At 45.0% G+C, this 15,985-nt stretch overlaps 1 protein-coding gene across 1 annotated transcript in view; it reads left to right on the forward strand.

Annotated features, from left to right (window-relative positions):
- Positions 1–15,985, forward strand: part of LAMB1 (laminin subunit beta 1) — a 55,002-nt gene that overhangs the window by 14,150 nt on the left and 24,867 nt on the right. The window contains exons 8-19 of the mRNA XM_040412460.1: positions 946–1,148; positions 7,534–7,654; positions 7,852–8,040; positions 8,295–8,474; positions 8,561–8,673; positions 10,310–10,389; positions 11,750–11,885; positions 11,963–12,121; positions 12,247–12,374; positions 13,755–13,875; positions 14,251–14,449; positions 15,093–15,236. Of these exons, the coding sequence (XP_040268394.1) occupies positions 946–1,148; positions 7,534–7,654; positions 7,852–8,040; positions 8,295–8,474; positions 8,561–8,673; positions 10,310–10,389; positions 11,750–11,885; positions 11,963–12,121; positions 12,247–12,374; positions 13,755–13,875; positions 14,251–14,449; positions 15,093–15,236 (1,773 nt within the window). The remainder of the gene's footprint in view (positions 1–945; positions 1,149–7,533; positions 7,655–7,851; positions 8,041–8,294; positions 8,475–8,560; positions 8,674–10,309; positions 10,390–11,749; positions 11,886–11,962; positions 12,122–12,246; positions 12,375–13,754; positions 13,876–14,250; positions 14,450–15,092; positions 15,237–15,985) is intronic.

A 15,985-nucleotide genomic window follows, 5' to 3' on the forward strand; every position in this document is an offset into this window, starting at 1 on the left:
CTTAAAGGGTATATGCACATTATGCATATTACACGGTTTTAGGCGGATTTCCACAAAATACACGTCATAATAGGGTACCAGCAAAGTTAATGAGATTTTCCAAATCTTACGTACACAGTGCTTTTTTATGCATGGAAATGTACCTGTGGTGTGGATTTTGAAGTCTGCAGCATGTCAGATGTTTGTGCAGACTTTCAGTGCAGATTTTACCCTTTCCAATGGAGATGGTGAGATCTGGGACAAGTCATGGATTTTGCTGCAGATTTAATGTGGAAACACAGTAAAAAAATAAAATAAAAATAAAAACTCAGGAAATTCCTCATAAATGACACTGCTATGTGCTTGTAGCCTTAGGCCTCATTGAGACAAACGTATGGCCACCAGCCGTGTAAACTCTGCGCTTCCAATCCGCAAGATACGGCAAAAAGATTTGTCCTATCTTTTGCTGTTCGAAATTGCGGACCCGAAAGCCCATGGAAGATCTTCTGAATGTTTCTGTGAGCTTCCAATCCGTGTCTCCACACATCAAAAGATAGGACATGTCCTATCCTTTGACATATCTTGTTAATAGCGGACCCATTCAAGTCTATGCGGTCTGCAACACGGGCACCGCGGCCATACGTAAATGCTTTTTACTGGTCGAATAATCCAGTACGAAGGTAGTATGGCTGCTTTCATATGCTGAGAAAATATTGAATACAATCCGTGATTACTTACACAGTACTATACAGATGTAGCAGAGTTAACGCACACACTTGGCGAGTTATTACATCTAGTTAACGCGTTAGGACTGTGACTGTTTGCTGCATCTGGATGTACCAGACTGTAAATCCTGGGACTGAGAAAATGCAAGAATTCTTAGTAGGAAATACAGTAGATGTGTCCCCACATAGAACTTTCTAGACGTCAGGTCTTATTGCTCCTCATCTTTGTGCTTCTTTTAAGGTATGCTGAGAATTACCAACCTGAGAATTAAATTCTTGAAGCTCCACACTTTGGGAGACAACCTGCTGGATTCCAGAGTGGAAATCAAGGAAAAATACTACTATGCCATTTATGATATGGTTGTCCGTGGCAATTGCTTCTGCTATGGACATGCCAGTGAATGCGCCCCTGTTAAAGGTTACTATGACAGTGTTGAAGGAATGGTAATTATTACATTTATTCCATGCAAAGAATCATTCTGCGCCCCGTTTACCCTGTATGTTGTATGCATCAGATTGCCCAGTGGTTGATTCCATATTCTTTGTGATACAGATTTTGCAGAGCTTTGTTTTTTAGATGTAGCAGTGCTGAGTTTGTTTGGCATTCATATATCAATACGTGATTATATACGATATTACGTTATAGTGCTGCTTTTACACAGGACTACAGGAAGGAGTATTCTAATAGCTTAAAGAGGACGCGTCTCCTCTCTTGACATATCTGCGTTATTGAATACTTGCAATCCCCTCGAAATAACAATGCAGTAACATTTCTAGGAGGAATAACAGAGAACCAACACTACGCAGATACCGTATATAGTATAAGAAACAATGTTCCAGATTTGTTATTTCATGCAAACGGACATGTCAGGAATGGTGACAGATCCAATCTAACATAGAGCGTTATCCCAATGCACAATAAAGCGCCAAAGTGTTACGTGAGAAAGTCAGCTCTGCTACATAAATGTCTGTTAGAAACCCTTTGGCACTGAGCCTCGTGATGCACTGCTAATAGTAAGTGATAACTGCTTTCCACATCTTAATATTTGCTGGTTTGAAAGGGATTTTCCCACAGCAGACTTATATGGCCTATCCACCCCCACCAATCCTGAGAAGGGGGTGTACAGTCTACCATCTCAAGTGTATGGGGCATGTGGAAATAGACAAGCAGGCTCACTGTTTTTGCGTCTCCCATTCATTTATGGAGTCACTGTGCTGATATTACTCTCCTGGAAAGCTTTTCCCCCCCCCCTATACATTTTGATGGTTTATTAGGCTATGACCACACGGTCAGGTTTCCTGATCCAGTTTTGGAAGCCAAGATCATAAGTGGATCACAAAAGGATAGAAAGAGTTAAGAACAGATACGACTTCTCCATTTTGAATTTACTCCTGGTTTTGACTTACAAAACTGCACGCAGAACCTGACTGTGTGGCGGTACCATTACTGTTATGTAAAAATAAGGGTGTGCCATAACTTTCTGATCGGAGGGGGTGTGATCCAAACAATCTGAAGGGGCCACAGTCGTGTTGGCATTTCTTCTGCACAATGGCACTAAAAGATCACCCACTGGGTTTTTAGCTGCCACACATGGGACATGTCCTAGGAGCGTCGGTGTGCAAGGAAAATCTAGAGCCATGGGGCATCCATCAGAATCATATGAGCAGTCATACACTGGCAGATTATACAACTAGAAGTGTTTTACTTCCTTAAGAGGTCCTGTCACCACTCCTGACATTTCTGTTTTAATAGCTTCATGCATTCTCCGTGTAATAACAATTCTGGAACATCTATTCTTATGGCTCTATGTTGTGCCATTCCTCTGTTATTTGTACTAGAAGTTATGAATGAATTGCTAGCAGTCTGCAGTAAGGGTACAGAGGGGCGTTAACTAGTGTTGGGCGAGCATGCTCGGCTGAACACCATTTTGACTCAGCCGAACATCGCGATGTGCCTAGCATCGCGATGCTCGAGTCTCCTCCCTGCACGTTTGTTGGCTGCTACACAGCCAATAAACGTGCGGGGAAGTACTGGCACTCACTGTAATGCCGTAGTCATGCTGGTTACTGGCATTACAGTGATTGGCTGGCCGAAACGCGTTATCGGGTGCTATATAGCACCCGATGACACGTGGTTCGGCTCAGTCTTAGTCAGGGAGAGCTGCAGCAGAAGGGACAGATAGTGTAGGGACAGTATTTGTTATTTTTTTTAGGCAGGGTTTAGTGTTGAGAGGTGTTAGAGACCCAAAAGTCCTTTTAAGGACTATTGTTTTATCTGGCTGCAATTTATATTATTAGCACAACCTGCGCTTAATTGCGTGCAATTGTTTGGCCACTGCTGACAGTGACACAACCTCTGCTACATCTGTTGTGTTACATTTGCGCATCCTAAATATCTGTGACATTCAGCGCAATTGTTTGGCCGCTGGTGACAGCGACATTACCTGCGCTACATCTCCTGTATAACGTTTGCACATCCTAAATATCTGTGACATTCAGCGCAATTGTTTGGCCGCTGGTGACAGCGTCATTACCTGCGCTACATCTCCTGTATAATGTTTGCACATCCTAAATATCTGTGACATTCAGTGTAATTGTTTCCTAGCCACTGGTGACAGCGACATTACCTGCGCTACATCTCCTGTATAATGTTTGCGCATCCTAAATATCTGTGACATTCAGTGTAATTGTTTCCTAGCCACTGGTGACACGACATTACCTGCGCTACATCTCCTGTATAACGTTTGCGCATCCTAAATATCTGTGACATTCAGTGTAATTTATTTGCGCATACACTTACAAAACCTGCGCTACTGTACATGTGACATACTTGCAAGCATATATATCATTTCATATGCGCAGTGTTGCTGATGTTGCTGATGGAGCATATATATCATTCAATATGAGCAGTGTTGCTGATGGTGCACGCAGAGGCCGTGGCCCTGGGCACTGTGAAACTGTGCCTGCTGCCAAAGCACAGGAAACACACTCATCCACGATACCTAGCTTCATGTCCCAGTTTGCAGGGCGGCACAGGACACCTCTCTCAAAGTCACGCCAGTGCGACCAGGTGGTCGGTTGGATTGCAGCAGACAATGCTTCCAGTCAGTTAAGCACCACCCTGTCTTCCACAAAGTCCAGTCTCAGTAGCCAAGAGTCTGGTCAACAGCATCCTCACCCTGATCCTCCTTCCTCACAAAATGGAGAGTCTTTGCAAACAAGTGATGCCACACTCGGATATTCCGAGGAGCTCTTTTCATCGCCATTCCTTGATTTGGGCCTCTCGCCAAGCCTGCTTGAAGAGGGACATGAGGAGATCTTGTGCACTGATTCCCAAACTCTTGAGCATCCACAGTCAGAAGAAGATGACAGTGGGGAACGGCAATTAGTGTTTCACGAGGTAGATGATGATGATGAGACACAGTTGCCAATAAATCAACCGCAATTAGTGTCTCAAGAGGTCGATGATGAGGATGAGACACAGTTGTCAATAAGTGAGGTTCTTGTTAGGTCAACAAGTCAGGAGGATGACCAGAGTGAGGAAGTGGAAGAGGAGGTGGTGGACGATGAAATCACTGACCTACCTGGGAAGGTGGCAAGCCGAGCAAAGACAGGAGTACAGAGGGGGAGGAATCCGCAGCACCGCAACAGGCTGGGAGAGGCAGTGGGGTGGCAAAAGGGAGAAGGCGGGCCACACCAAACAGGCCCATAACTGTTCCCCAGAGCATCCCCTTACGGCAATCTCCCTTGCCAAGAGCTAGGTGTTCTGCAATCTGGCGCTTTTTTGAGGAAAGTGCGGACGATAAAAGAATTGTCATTTGCAACCTGTGCCATACCAAAATGAGCAGGGGCATGAACACTAGCAACCTCCCCACCACCAGAATGATCCGCCACATGGCATCAAAGCACCCTAATAGGTGGGCCGAACGCCTGGGTTCACAATCAGTGTCTGCGGGTCACACCACCGCCTCCTCTTTCCCTGTGTTACGTGCTGGCCAATCCCCTGTCCAAGATGCAGGCCTGGATGCCTCCCACCCTACACTTGGACCTTCGCAAGTACCATCAGCTAGCACATCCACTTCTGTGTCCCAGTGCAGCGTACAGATGTCCATACACCAGACCTTTGAACGAAAGCACAAATACCCAGCCACCCACCCACAGGCCATAGCACTAAATTGCCATTTAGGCTTGTGAACACTGAGGCTTTCTGCAGCCTGATGGCGGCGGCCGTCCTTCATTACTCAGTCCCCAGCCGCCACTATTTTTCCCGGTGTGCCGTCCCCGCCTTACACCTGCATGTGTCCCGTAACATCACCCGTGCCCTGACCAACTCAGTTTTTGGAAAGGTCCACTTAACGACTGACACATGGACAAGTGCTTTTTCGCCAGGGACGCTACATTTCCCTGACGGCACACTGGCTGAACGATGTGGAGGCCGGGAGCGAGTCGTACCCTAGGATGGCACAGGTGCTATCGACGCCAATGATTGCGAGCCCTACTTCCGTCAGGATTTCCGCCGCAACCTACATTAGTGGCTGCACCCCCCCCCCCCCCTTCTCCTCCATCTCCTCCTCCACTTCCACCTCTGAATTCTTATCTTGCAGCACCAGTCAGCCATCAGTCAGTGGCTGGAAGCAGTGTAGCACTGCAGTGGGGAAGCGGCAACAGCTGAAACTAATTTGCTTAGCTGACAAACAGCACACCTCTGCAGAGCTGTGGAAGGGGATAAGGGACCAGACTGAGCTGTGGCTCTTGCCACTCAACCTACAACCAGGCATGGTTGTGTCTGATAATGGCCGTAACTTGATGCCGGCTTTAGAGCTCGGCAAACTCACACACATACAATGCCTAGCCCACGTGTTCAACTAAGGCTACTTTCACACCTGCGTTCAGGTGTCCGCTCGTGAGCTCCGTTTGAAGGGGCTCACGAGCGGTCCTGAACGCAGCCGTTCAGCCCTGATGCATTCTCAGTGGAGGCGGATCCACTGAAAATGCATTCGCCTGCCAGCGCTCAGCCTCCGCTCCGCTCAGTGAGCGGACACCTGAACGCTGCTTGCAGCGTTCGGGTGTCCGCCTGGCCGTGCGGAGGCAAGCGGATCCGTCCAGACTTATAATGGAAGTCAATGGGGACGGATCCGTTTGAAGTTGACACAGTATGGCTCAATCTTCAAGCGGATCCGTCCCCCATTGACTTTCAATGTAAAGTCTGAACGGATCCGCTCAGGCTACTTTCAGACTTAGAAAATTTTCTAAGTTATAATGCAGACGGATCCGTTCTGAACGGATGCGAACGTCTGCATTATAGGAGCGGATCCGTCTGATGAAACATCAGACGGATCCGCTCCGAACGCTAGTGTGAAAGTAGCCTTAGTGGTTCAGCGGTTTCTCAAAACCTACCCCAATTTGCCTGAGCTACTGGTGAAGGGGCGCCTTGGGCGATAAATCCCAGTGGGCATTTTTTTTACATTTATATGTCCCTCTGTGGCTCCCACACGGTATAATGACCCCCAAAGGCCCTATACAGTATAATGACCACTAGTGGCCTTTCACACAGTATAATGACCCCCCTCAATGCCCCCCCCCCCCACAGTATAATGACCCCCAGTGGCCCCACACACAGCATAATGACCCCACAGTGGCACTCTATTCAGAATAATGACCCCCAGTCGCTCCCCATTCAGAATAATGACCCCAAGTGGCCACCACACTGGGGGTTATACTGTATGGAGGGGGCACTGGGGGTCATTATTTTGAATGGGGGCTCTGGGGGTCATTATACTGACTGGAGGGTCATTGGGGATCATTATACTTAATGGGGGTCACTGGGGGTCATTATACTGTGCAAGGGGACCCCACAGTGTAATGACCCCACAGTGGCCCCCTCACATACCCATCATTGTTGGAGCGCAGGGGAGCCGGCGGTCCTGTCATTCACTAACCGCAGCTCCCTGCGCTCCTTCTCTCCTCCGGCCCGCTGCAGCAGTGAGACACACGTCATGACATCACCGCTGGGCCGGGCCTGGAGGAGAGAAGGAGATGTGCAGTGATGTAGCTAGAACTGACTGGGCCCCACAGCAAATTTTAGTACTTTTCCCGCCCCTCCCCCAGTGGGTTCACATCATGTTTTTTCTATCAGTTTGATGTATACAAATGTGCAGCACTCCATGTTTTTGTATCCTGAAGAGTCCAGTAAAAAATGCATACGTTAACGTATATGTTTTTATCTATTGGGAAATACAGGGCAAATTATAATACACTAGAATCTATATAATACAAAGATATTAGCTCTACCCCGAATAATAATACAATTAAGAGGCCATTTATTAAATAGAAATACCGTACATATATATTAGGCGTATTTCTGACACAGATTGTGGTGCAAAGGTCTGTCAATGGCAGCACTGATTAGATAGAGTGAGTCTGTGCAGGTGCACACCCCAACTGGTAACACCCCTCTGTACCCTTACTATAACAATTCATTCATAACTTCTAGTAAAATTATAAAGGAACGGCACAACATAGAGCCCTAAGAATAGATGCTCCAGAATTGTGATTACATGGGGAATGCATGAAGCTATTAAAGCAGAAATGTCAGGAGCAGTGAAAGGTCCTCTTTAAGATACGTACTAAGCAAGGTTTTAACATAATAGGCTTCCTCTGTAGGTTTGTCCACAGATAACAGCCCTGCAATTAGACATTTTATTACTGTTTAGATTGAAAGGCTAAGAATTCTTAAGTCCTTTGTTCTGTTGTGTTCATGCAGTAAAATGTAACATTAAAAATCAGACAAATATTTCCCCCGTAACAAAGCTCTGTTCTCATATTTGAGGTCCACGGCCGCTGTGTTTGCAGACATCACACAAAAGGTTTAAATTGTGAGCAGTGCATGGACTTTTACAACGATTTGCCTTGGAGACCCGCAGAAGGTCGGAGCAGCAATGCTTGTAAAAGTAAGTGACCCCCAAAATAAAGAGCTTTATTCATGGCCGGTTTGTAGCTAGCAGGTTTAAAGCTGTCAAAAGCCTAAAGCGTTGCAACCAATCCTATGTTACGAGGTTGCGCTTGTGCGGTGGAGATGTCTCAACGTATATATTGCGTCCTACGTCTTCTGCCCTATATGATGGATGTGTTTTGTCTTTTTCTGCAGAATGTAATTGCAATCAACACTCCACACATTGTCATTTTGACATGGCTGTTTATATGTCAACTGGAAATACCAGCGGTGGGGTATGCGATGACTGTCAGCACAACACAATGGGACGCAACTGCGAGCAGTGCAAGCCGTTCTTCTATCAGCACCCAGACAAAGACGTCCGGGACCCAAATATATGCCAGAGTAAGTGTCCTAGATAAAAGGCAAGTCTTTGCTCTGCTGGCAGTCCGCCATCATTTCCAGCTCTCGGCAGCTATTGTTTCTTTTAGGAGAGGTGTTATATGACTTTATAAGGACCTCTTCTCAGAACCTGCTTAGACTTTTTAGGCAGATGCATTTCCTCCTAGAAGAACAGCATTGTCACTTGGCACCCGCTGCAGAATATACCGCTGCTCTATCCATAAACAATCATCTCATCAATGTGCCGTTTTTTTCAGCTTGTAATTGTGACCCAGCTGGTTCTCAAAATGAAGGCATATGTGACCGCTACACTGACTTCTCAGTTGGCCTCATTGCTGGACAGTGTCGCTGTAAAGCAAATGTTGAAGGTGAACGTTGTGACCGGTGTAAGGAAGGGCACTACGAGCTAAGTGCAGAAGATCCAGATGGATGCCAACGTGAGAACCTTTCAGAGTGATTTAGGAATAATTGTACGTAGTGACCGTTTCGATCAGATTAGGTAATGCTTTTCTGTCTCTTGCAGCTTGTGGATGCAGTCCTCTGGGGACCATACCTGGCGGTAATTCCTGTGACTCTCAAGATGGAAACTGTTATTGCAAGCGTTTTGTGACAGGAAAGAAGTGTGACCAGTGCATGGTAATATTAACCTCAAATAGAATTTGTTCCTACATTACCCTGGTTAATAAAAAATCAGGCAGGTCCTGCAGATGTGCTAAAATGACAAACTTACCCTTTTCTCCCTTACTGCTCTGGTCCGCTGCTGATGTCATCATCCTGGCTGCAGCAGTGACATTCCGTGCATAGAGATCGCCATACAGCCAATCACTGGCCTCTGCAGTGCACAGGACATTACTGCCGAGTCCAGTGATTGGCTGTAGCGGTGACTTGTGTACATGGAACATCACCCCTGCAGCCAGGAAAACATACAGCAGCAGGGAGTCCAGAGCTCAGTGCTGGAAACGACAGGGTAGAAAAGGGGGAGAAACAATTCTTTTGTTATTTTACCACGTTTATTATTTTACCATCATTCAGAAACTACCTAAGGGAATGTGTTCTCAGAAATGGATTAGTGTTTAAATCATATTTTATTTATGTTAAACATATTTTTAGGCATTTTAAAAAAAAAATATGTCATGACCTATAAAAAAAATTCTTGCACTTTTTACACTGATCACTGAGCTTGTAATATGCTGTCATTTTCTGTACTGTAGAGATCAGCAGTCATCTCATTATCACCACAGGCTGATTTACAATGAACAATAACATACATATAGATAACACAGGATCTTCCATTCACAAGAGCTTCTGGTCAGAGCCTATCTACTTCCCCCCTCTGTATAATGACCCCTGCACAGGTCACAGAGCATGCCTAGAAGACTCTCCCATAGATATCAATGAACATCTCCTGACTACAGGTTCCTATGGTCTGTGGCTGCTGTAAAGCATAGCTCTGAAGTTCTGTTATCTGCAGCTCTGGCAAGATGGTCACCCTCATACTTATGTACTGAAAATAGGATGAAAAATCTACAATCTAATAATTAAAACAGAGTAGAAAAAAAGAAAAAGTATCAATGTCTGGTTTTAATTAGTAATGTGACACATTCCCTTTCAAGGGCATCTGTCTGTGGATTTGTACCTATGACACTGACTGACCTGTTACATGAGCACTTGGCAGCTGAAGGCATCCCTGTTGGTCCCATGTTCATATGTGCACTCATTGCTGAGAAAAATAATGTTTTAATATATGCAAATGAGCCTCTAGGAGCAACGGGGGTGTTGCCGTTACACTTGGCTCTATTTTCTCTGCAACTGCAGCACCCTTTTCAGTTAGGCAGTGAAAACATTAACATACCTGGCCCTGTCAAAGCGGAGAGAGCACGGAAGTTGCAGAGAGAGCTGAGCCTCTAGGTGTAATGGCAACGCCCCCGTTGCACATGCAACTGGTCAGCCAGATTCATAGGTACAAATCTACTGACAGATGCCCTTTAATGCTGCATGTCCACCCATGACACATTTGCAGTAGGCTATGCAATACTCTAAATCTGCTGCACAAATAGGGGAGTAGTCATACTACTAGCAGTGGATAATAGTATTTGTAGCTAATTATTGTGCAGTAATAAAGCATGGCATGGCTGAGATGCATAATGCCGCCTGTACGAGGTACTGTTCTGTAGCTGTATGTACTGTTACATACGGAGAAAAAACACAAAGAATATATACAATGGCTGTTCATGTAAAAATAACGGCAATGTTTGTGCTCTTTTCTCTGCAGCAAGAATTCTGGGGACTGAGCAATGATTTGGATGGCTGTCGGCCCTGCGATTGTGACCGCGGTGGATCACTTGACAATAAGTAAGCCACACGAGACTTCATTCTCTAGTAATCATTCACTTTTAGGGTGGAACATGCCAACGAGTTAGCAGAGCACAGCTGTAAACTACCTTCTACGAATCAAATGTATGTAGTTAACCCCTTAGGCATTGTGTACAAGACCAAATTTTTCATCCATGTGCTATCCTCATTTTTTGGGCGATAGCACACTGACCCATTCATTTCTATGGAGCTATGTAGAGCTTTGTGGATCCATGATGTGACCATTCCACAAATGATAGAACCTTTCCTATTCTAGTGATTTCTACTAGTAATAGAAGAGAGAAAAATGCATAAGTATGCGTATTTTGCGGATCTGTGGTTTGCAGACGGAAATCCAGACAAAGTCCAGGTGCACTGGTATCACAGATAGGGGATGCATGGACACAAGACAGATCATGTAAATGTATCACTGGGAAATGAATCGTGACTGAATCCAGTCTTTTCAGGTCTGAAACGAGTATTTATAGAAAGATAGCGTAGATAAATGGGAACAGTACAATTCTTAAAGGGGTATTCTGACCTTAGGGTATGACCACATGGTCCGATTTATTGGTGTAGTTTTGGAAGCCCAAATCAGGCAAATAAAGAAAGGTCGTATCTGTTATGATCTTTTTATGATCCAATCCGGATTTTGGCTTCCAAAACTGCATCAGGAAACCTGACCATGTTGCCATGCCCTAAGGTTGAAATAACCCTTTAAAATAATTTATAAATACTAGTTTCATAACTGATAAGACTGGATGAAGGCGGGAGTCTTTTCCCAGCAATTTATTTATGGTATATCCACAAGCAGGGGTGCACCTAGCCTTCGGCTGCATGAGGCGAAAACTGAAACGGCACACATCCCCCCCTGTGCCAATTTCTTAACCTAACCCCTTTGCCACAATGAAAGCGCTCATTGCCCATGGCCCTTTCGCTGCCCCCCTCTTGCCCCTACCTGGTGCTGCCTGAGGCGATCGCCTCACCTGGCCTCATTGCTGGTGCCCCCCTGTCCACAAGATATGCCATAAAAGTCTGATAGATGCAGTGCCCCTGTAGGACAGAGGACCCGCATCCTGCTCAGTCAGTGGGACGCAGGCAACCACGTCCAGGTGTGCAACGAATGGAGAAGTATTCGCCTATTTCTGTAAGCTCCATAGAAGTGAATGGAGAGGGCTGCACACAAGCGCAATCCCCTCTCCATTCATCCTCTGCCTGGGATCCTGTAAATATGTCATGTAGTGTAAGTCTAATAGTGCTCAAGTGTGGGCCAAATGCGGTTTCAAAATCCATCTGTCTATTCTGGCTTGTTTCCTGGCCCAGCGTATTGTGTTTTAGGCTTGTTTTACTCTGTTCCCAGCTGTTCTCCTGAGTCTGGCCAGTGCCGCTGCAGACCACACATGATTGGCCGCCAGTGCAATGAAGTGCAATCTGGATTCTATTTCATCTCTTTAGACCATTACATCTATGAAGCCGAGGATGCAGATTTTGGACCTGTAAGAAGTTAAATGTCTTGTGGGAGGTTCTGGTTTCCATTTCTTAGCATTGCTTAGTCTGTGCTGTTTGCCAACAGGGCGTAAGAACTGTGGAGAGGCAGCTCCCTCAAGATCGCACTCCTTCCTGGACAGGACCTGGTTTCGCCAACGTTCCAGAAGGAGCCTACTTGGAATTTCATATCCACAATATCCCAACCTCTATGGAGTATGACCTCTTGATTCGTTATGAGCCACAGGTAAGCAGTTGTATCACTCTATTAATACTATGGGAAAAGCAGGGGGAGGGGCAGTAGCCCTTATTGCTGTACCTTGCCAGATTTGGGATGCTCAACAACACTCTGATCTGTTTTTTGTTTGTCAGCTTCCAGAACAATGGGAAGAAGCAGTGATTACCATCATACGTCCTGGAAAGATTCCCACAAGCAGCAGATGTGGTAACACCGTGCCCACTGATGACAACCAGATTGTGGCATTACCACCAGGATCTCGGTGAGTACAGATTCCATACACAGAGTACAGTATGTCTGAAAATGTTATTTGATTGATCGATCGCCTTAAAGGGGTTGTCCAGGATTAGGAAAGAGGCTGCTTTCTTACACAAACAGCACCACAATATTACCAGACGCAATCTCACCGTCACCCAGTAGCATAAATGATCCCACTAACCCCAGTGCTCATTTTCTGCCCATATTTTCAGACGTGTCCAGTTGTCCACTAATGATCCTATGGTTTTGAGAAGCTTCCATACACCAACTAAAATGTCAGCCTCCAAAGCTGCCCATAACTTTTAGGTGTTGGCCAAAATGAATTGTCTCACACATCGCAACTCCCAAACACACACTTGACTTGACCCAAGCATGCATGTGTTTTCAATGGAGAGGACGGACTACACATGCCCAATTCTTTCCTCCAATGTCTGCTGCTTTGATGATCCCCATGCTCATTAGATGAGCCGGCTGATCCTGTAGAAACCGATGGGTGCAGGTGATATTTACCTAATGTACAGTCTATGAACACCTCAAGGCATATTTAGAGTGTCATTGTAAACTGAGCCGTTGTATCTGCAGTAATTCCTTAATACACAAATATTATACGAAATGCCTCCTTTACTTGCAGGAGCAATTCATGTAACAGTGTAGAGCTCGAGGACATTTCACAAGTGTATACTTTCATCAGTATATCCACAGCAGCCGTCTTTAGATAGTGTTTCCTGTGCCAGCTTTCTGTCGTAGGAGAAAAGGGCCGCACTTGGGGGGCATTAAAGGGCATCTGTCAGTAGGTTTGTACCTTTGAAACTGTCTGACCTGTTACATCTGCACTTGGCAGCTAAAGGCATCTGTGCTGGTCCCATGTTCATATGTGCCCGCATTGCTGAGAAAAATGAAGACTTTAATATATGCAAATGAGAGACTGTGCTCGTGCATTGCGGCCCGCAGCACGACCACGGAGCACACACGCCCGTGTGAAAGAGGCCTTAGTGTGGCTGGATGATGACTGGTACCAACATCAATAGCTCCAACTCTGTGAAGTTTCTCATTCCCCCAGGTCATGGTGTATCAGTAGTAAGAAGTCAGAGCAACTTATATATATATTTTTTTTATACGTTTTGCTAGTCATTCTCAATTAGAAGGAGAAAGCCGGTCTGATTTGTGAAACGTCTTAAAAAAATGCACGAATTCTAGTTGCTCTGACTTACGGTATTTCTACTAATTAGCTCCAGCTTGCCTTTTCATGGATATGCTTGGCCACTGTTAGGCCAGAAGCACAGCTTGTATATGGGCTGAACCCCACAAGTTTCAGGGCCTACAGAGGTTACATCAGATCGCTCTGTAAACCTACTGTATAACGTGCTTTGCCTTCTACTTCTAGGTATATTGTCCTTCCTCGTCCCATATGCTTTGAAAAAGCCCTGAATTACACGATAAGACTGGAACTGCCTCGGTATTCCATCAATTCTAATGTGGACAATCCTTATACATTAATTGACTCGGTGAGTGCATTTTTATGACTAGTTGGATATTTTGTATGTTCATTGTCTGATCATCTTTTATGAAGAATTAGCTATTATATACTGTATATTACATTTGAGCAGAAATCCGACTACAGGTTCTACACATTTTCAGTAAGACGGTCGTGGCTATTCTCACATTGTTCTTCACATGATATTTTCTGACTAGTCCAACTTGCCTTGAAGTACCTTGGTTGGCTGAGGAGCGGTAAGCTGGGTTTATGGAGTGCGGCACCCTGTACTTCATGGTCATTTAGTGGTTTTAGACTTTATGGGAGTACACTTCTGTCCCATGCACTGCAACATATAATGATCTGAATGGAATCCCGAACTGCATCTGTAACCTCATTTCCACAGATTGTTTTGCTGCCTCATGTCAAATCCCTGGACTTATTCAGCATGGGAGGCTCAGGCGAGGACATCAGCAACGCCTGGCAGACCTTCCAGAGATACAGATGTGCAGAAAACAGCCAGAGTGTTGTGAAAACTCCACAAACTGAGGTCTGCAAAGACTTCCTTCTCAGTATTTCTGCAATCCTACATGAAGGTGCCCTGGGTATGTATCTATATTCACCATACTTACTGACTGTCATTCTTTGTGGCGAAGGCAAAAGTCAAAAAGGACTTAAAAATAAAAACGACTTAAATTCTCCATGAAATAACACTGCTGGAGCATATTTTCTTATAACTGTTGTGCCAGTCTTCTAATATTCCTGCCATAAATGTATAAATAAATTGCCAACTCCAATTCCCCTTGTCAAAGGGTCCGCCACCGGCTTCACTGATCTGTCAGACTGTGCATCCCTGTTGGTAATCCATTCATAAACATCTAGTAGGAATAACCGAGGAAAAAGGTCTAAATGCAAGACATTTAGAACTGGCGTCTCTTCATAACTTTGGCGGCTCCACCTCCTGCTTCAGGATTTATTAAGATCGGCGTCTAAAATGCTGGTCTTAATAAATGTGCCCCGTAGTTTTGAAACAATAGTTCTATATTTAGTTATCTATTTAAAAAAACGAAGCATAAAAATAATATTGTGAGATAAATCAGAGGATGTATGTAACATATATGAAACCAAAATTGCATTTGAGTGGGGTTTTCAGAAGCGGGAGAGACAAAGGAGAAACGCCCAATGGCAGAAGTATTGGTATGGAGTAGCAGTGCACTTTTACAGTTTTGCCATTTTCATTTTACCTAGAATGCCACTGTGACCCACAAGGCTCCTTGAGTGCTGTATGTGACCCAAATGGAGGACAATGCCAATGTCGCACAAATGTTGTTGGTAGGAACTGTGATAAATGTGCCCCAGGGACCTATGGATTTGGACCTAATGGATGTAAACGTATGTATTATTTTATATTGATTTAAAGAAATGTAATAGTAATTCATCAGGAAGTCCACAACGTGTAATTGGGAACTTGTAATTCTGCAATTTAGTGGTTCACTGTACTTATCCTTAGAAGAAGCATAAGACTGTTGATTGCAAGGACATCAGGTGCCTTCCCAAACTGGACAAACCTATAAGATACCTTAGATAAGGATTTTTTTAATAGAGAAAGGGCGGTGAAAAAAGAATCTGACATGTTAAAATCCAAACATGTTAAATTCCAGGAGTAGAATATTGATGACCTATCTTCAGGACAGGTCATCAATATCTGATCAGTGGGGGTCCGACACCCAGCACCCCTGAGGATCAGCTTTTTCTAGAGCCTGTGTTACTTTGGTGAGCTTCTTCAGCCTCTTCACAGCTTACCAAGCACAACTCCGTACATTGTATAGGAGCTAAGCTTGGCATTGCAGCCCAGGTCCATTCACTTGTATAGGAATGAGGTGCACATAGACCATCTAACCACTGAACGTGATGTCACTGGCCTGGGAGGAAGCTGCAGCTCTTACTGGAGTGTCATGACCTCTTAAACCGCTGATCGGCAGGGGTGCCAGGTGTTAGACCCCACTGATCTGTTATTGATGACCTATCCTGAAGATAGGTCGTCCATATTCCTCTCCAGGCAAAAAATTCTTCAATCCTCTGATGAATGGTCAGGATCCATCATACACATAAAGCTGGCCATACCTGGCCATACTTTTTTC

Source organism: Bufo bufo, chromosome 1, assembly GCF_905171765.1.
Source record: "Bufo bufo chromosome 1, aBufBuf1.1, whole genome shotgun sequence".
Taxonomy (NCBI): Eukaryota; Metazoa; Chordata; class Amphibia; order Anura; family Bufonidae; genus Bufo; species Bufo bufo.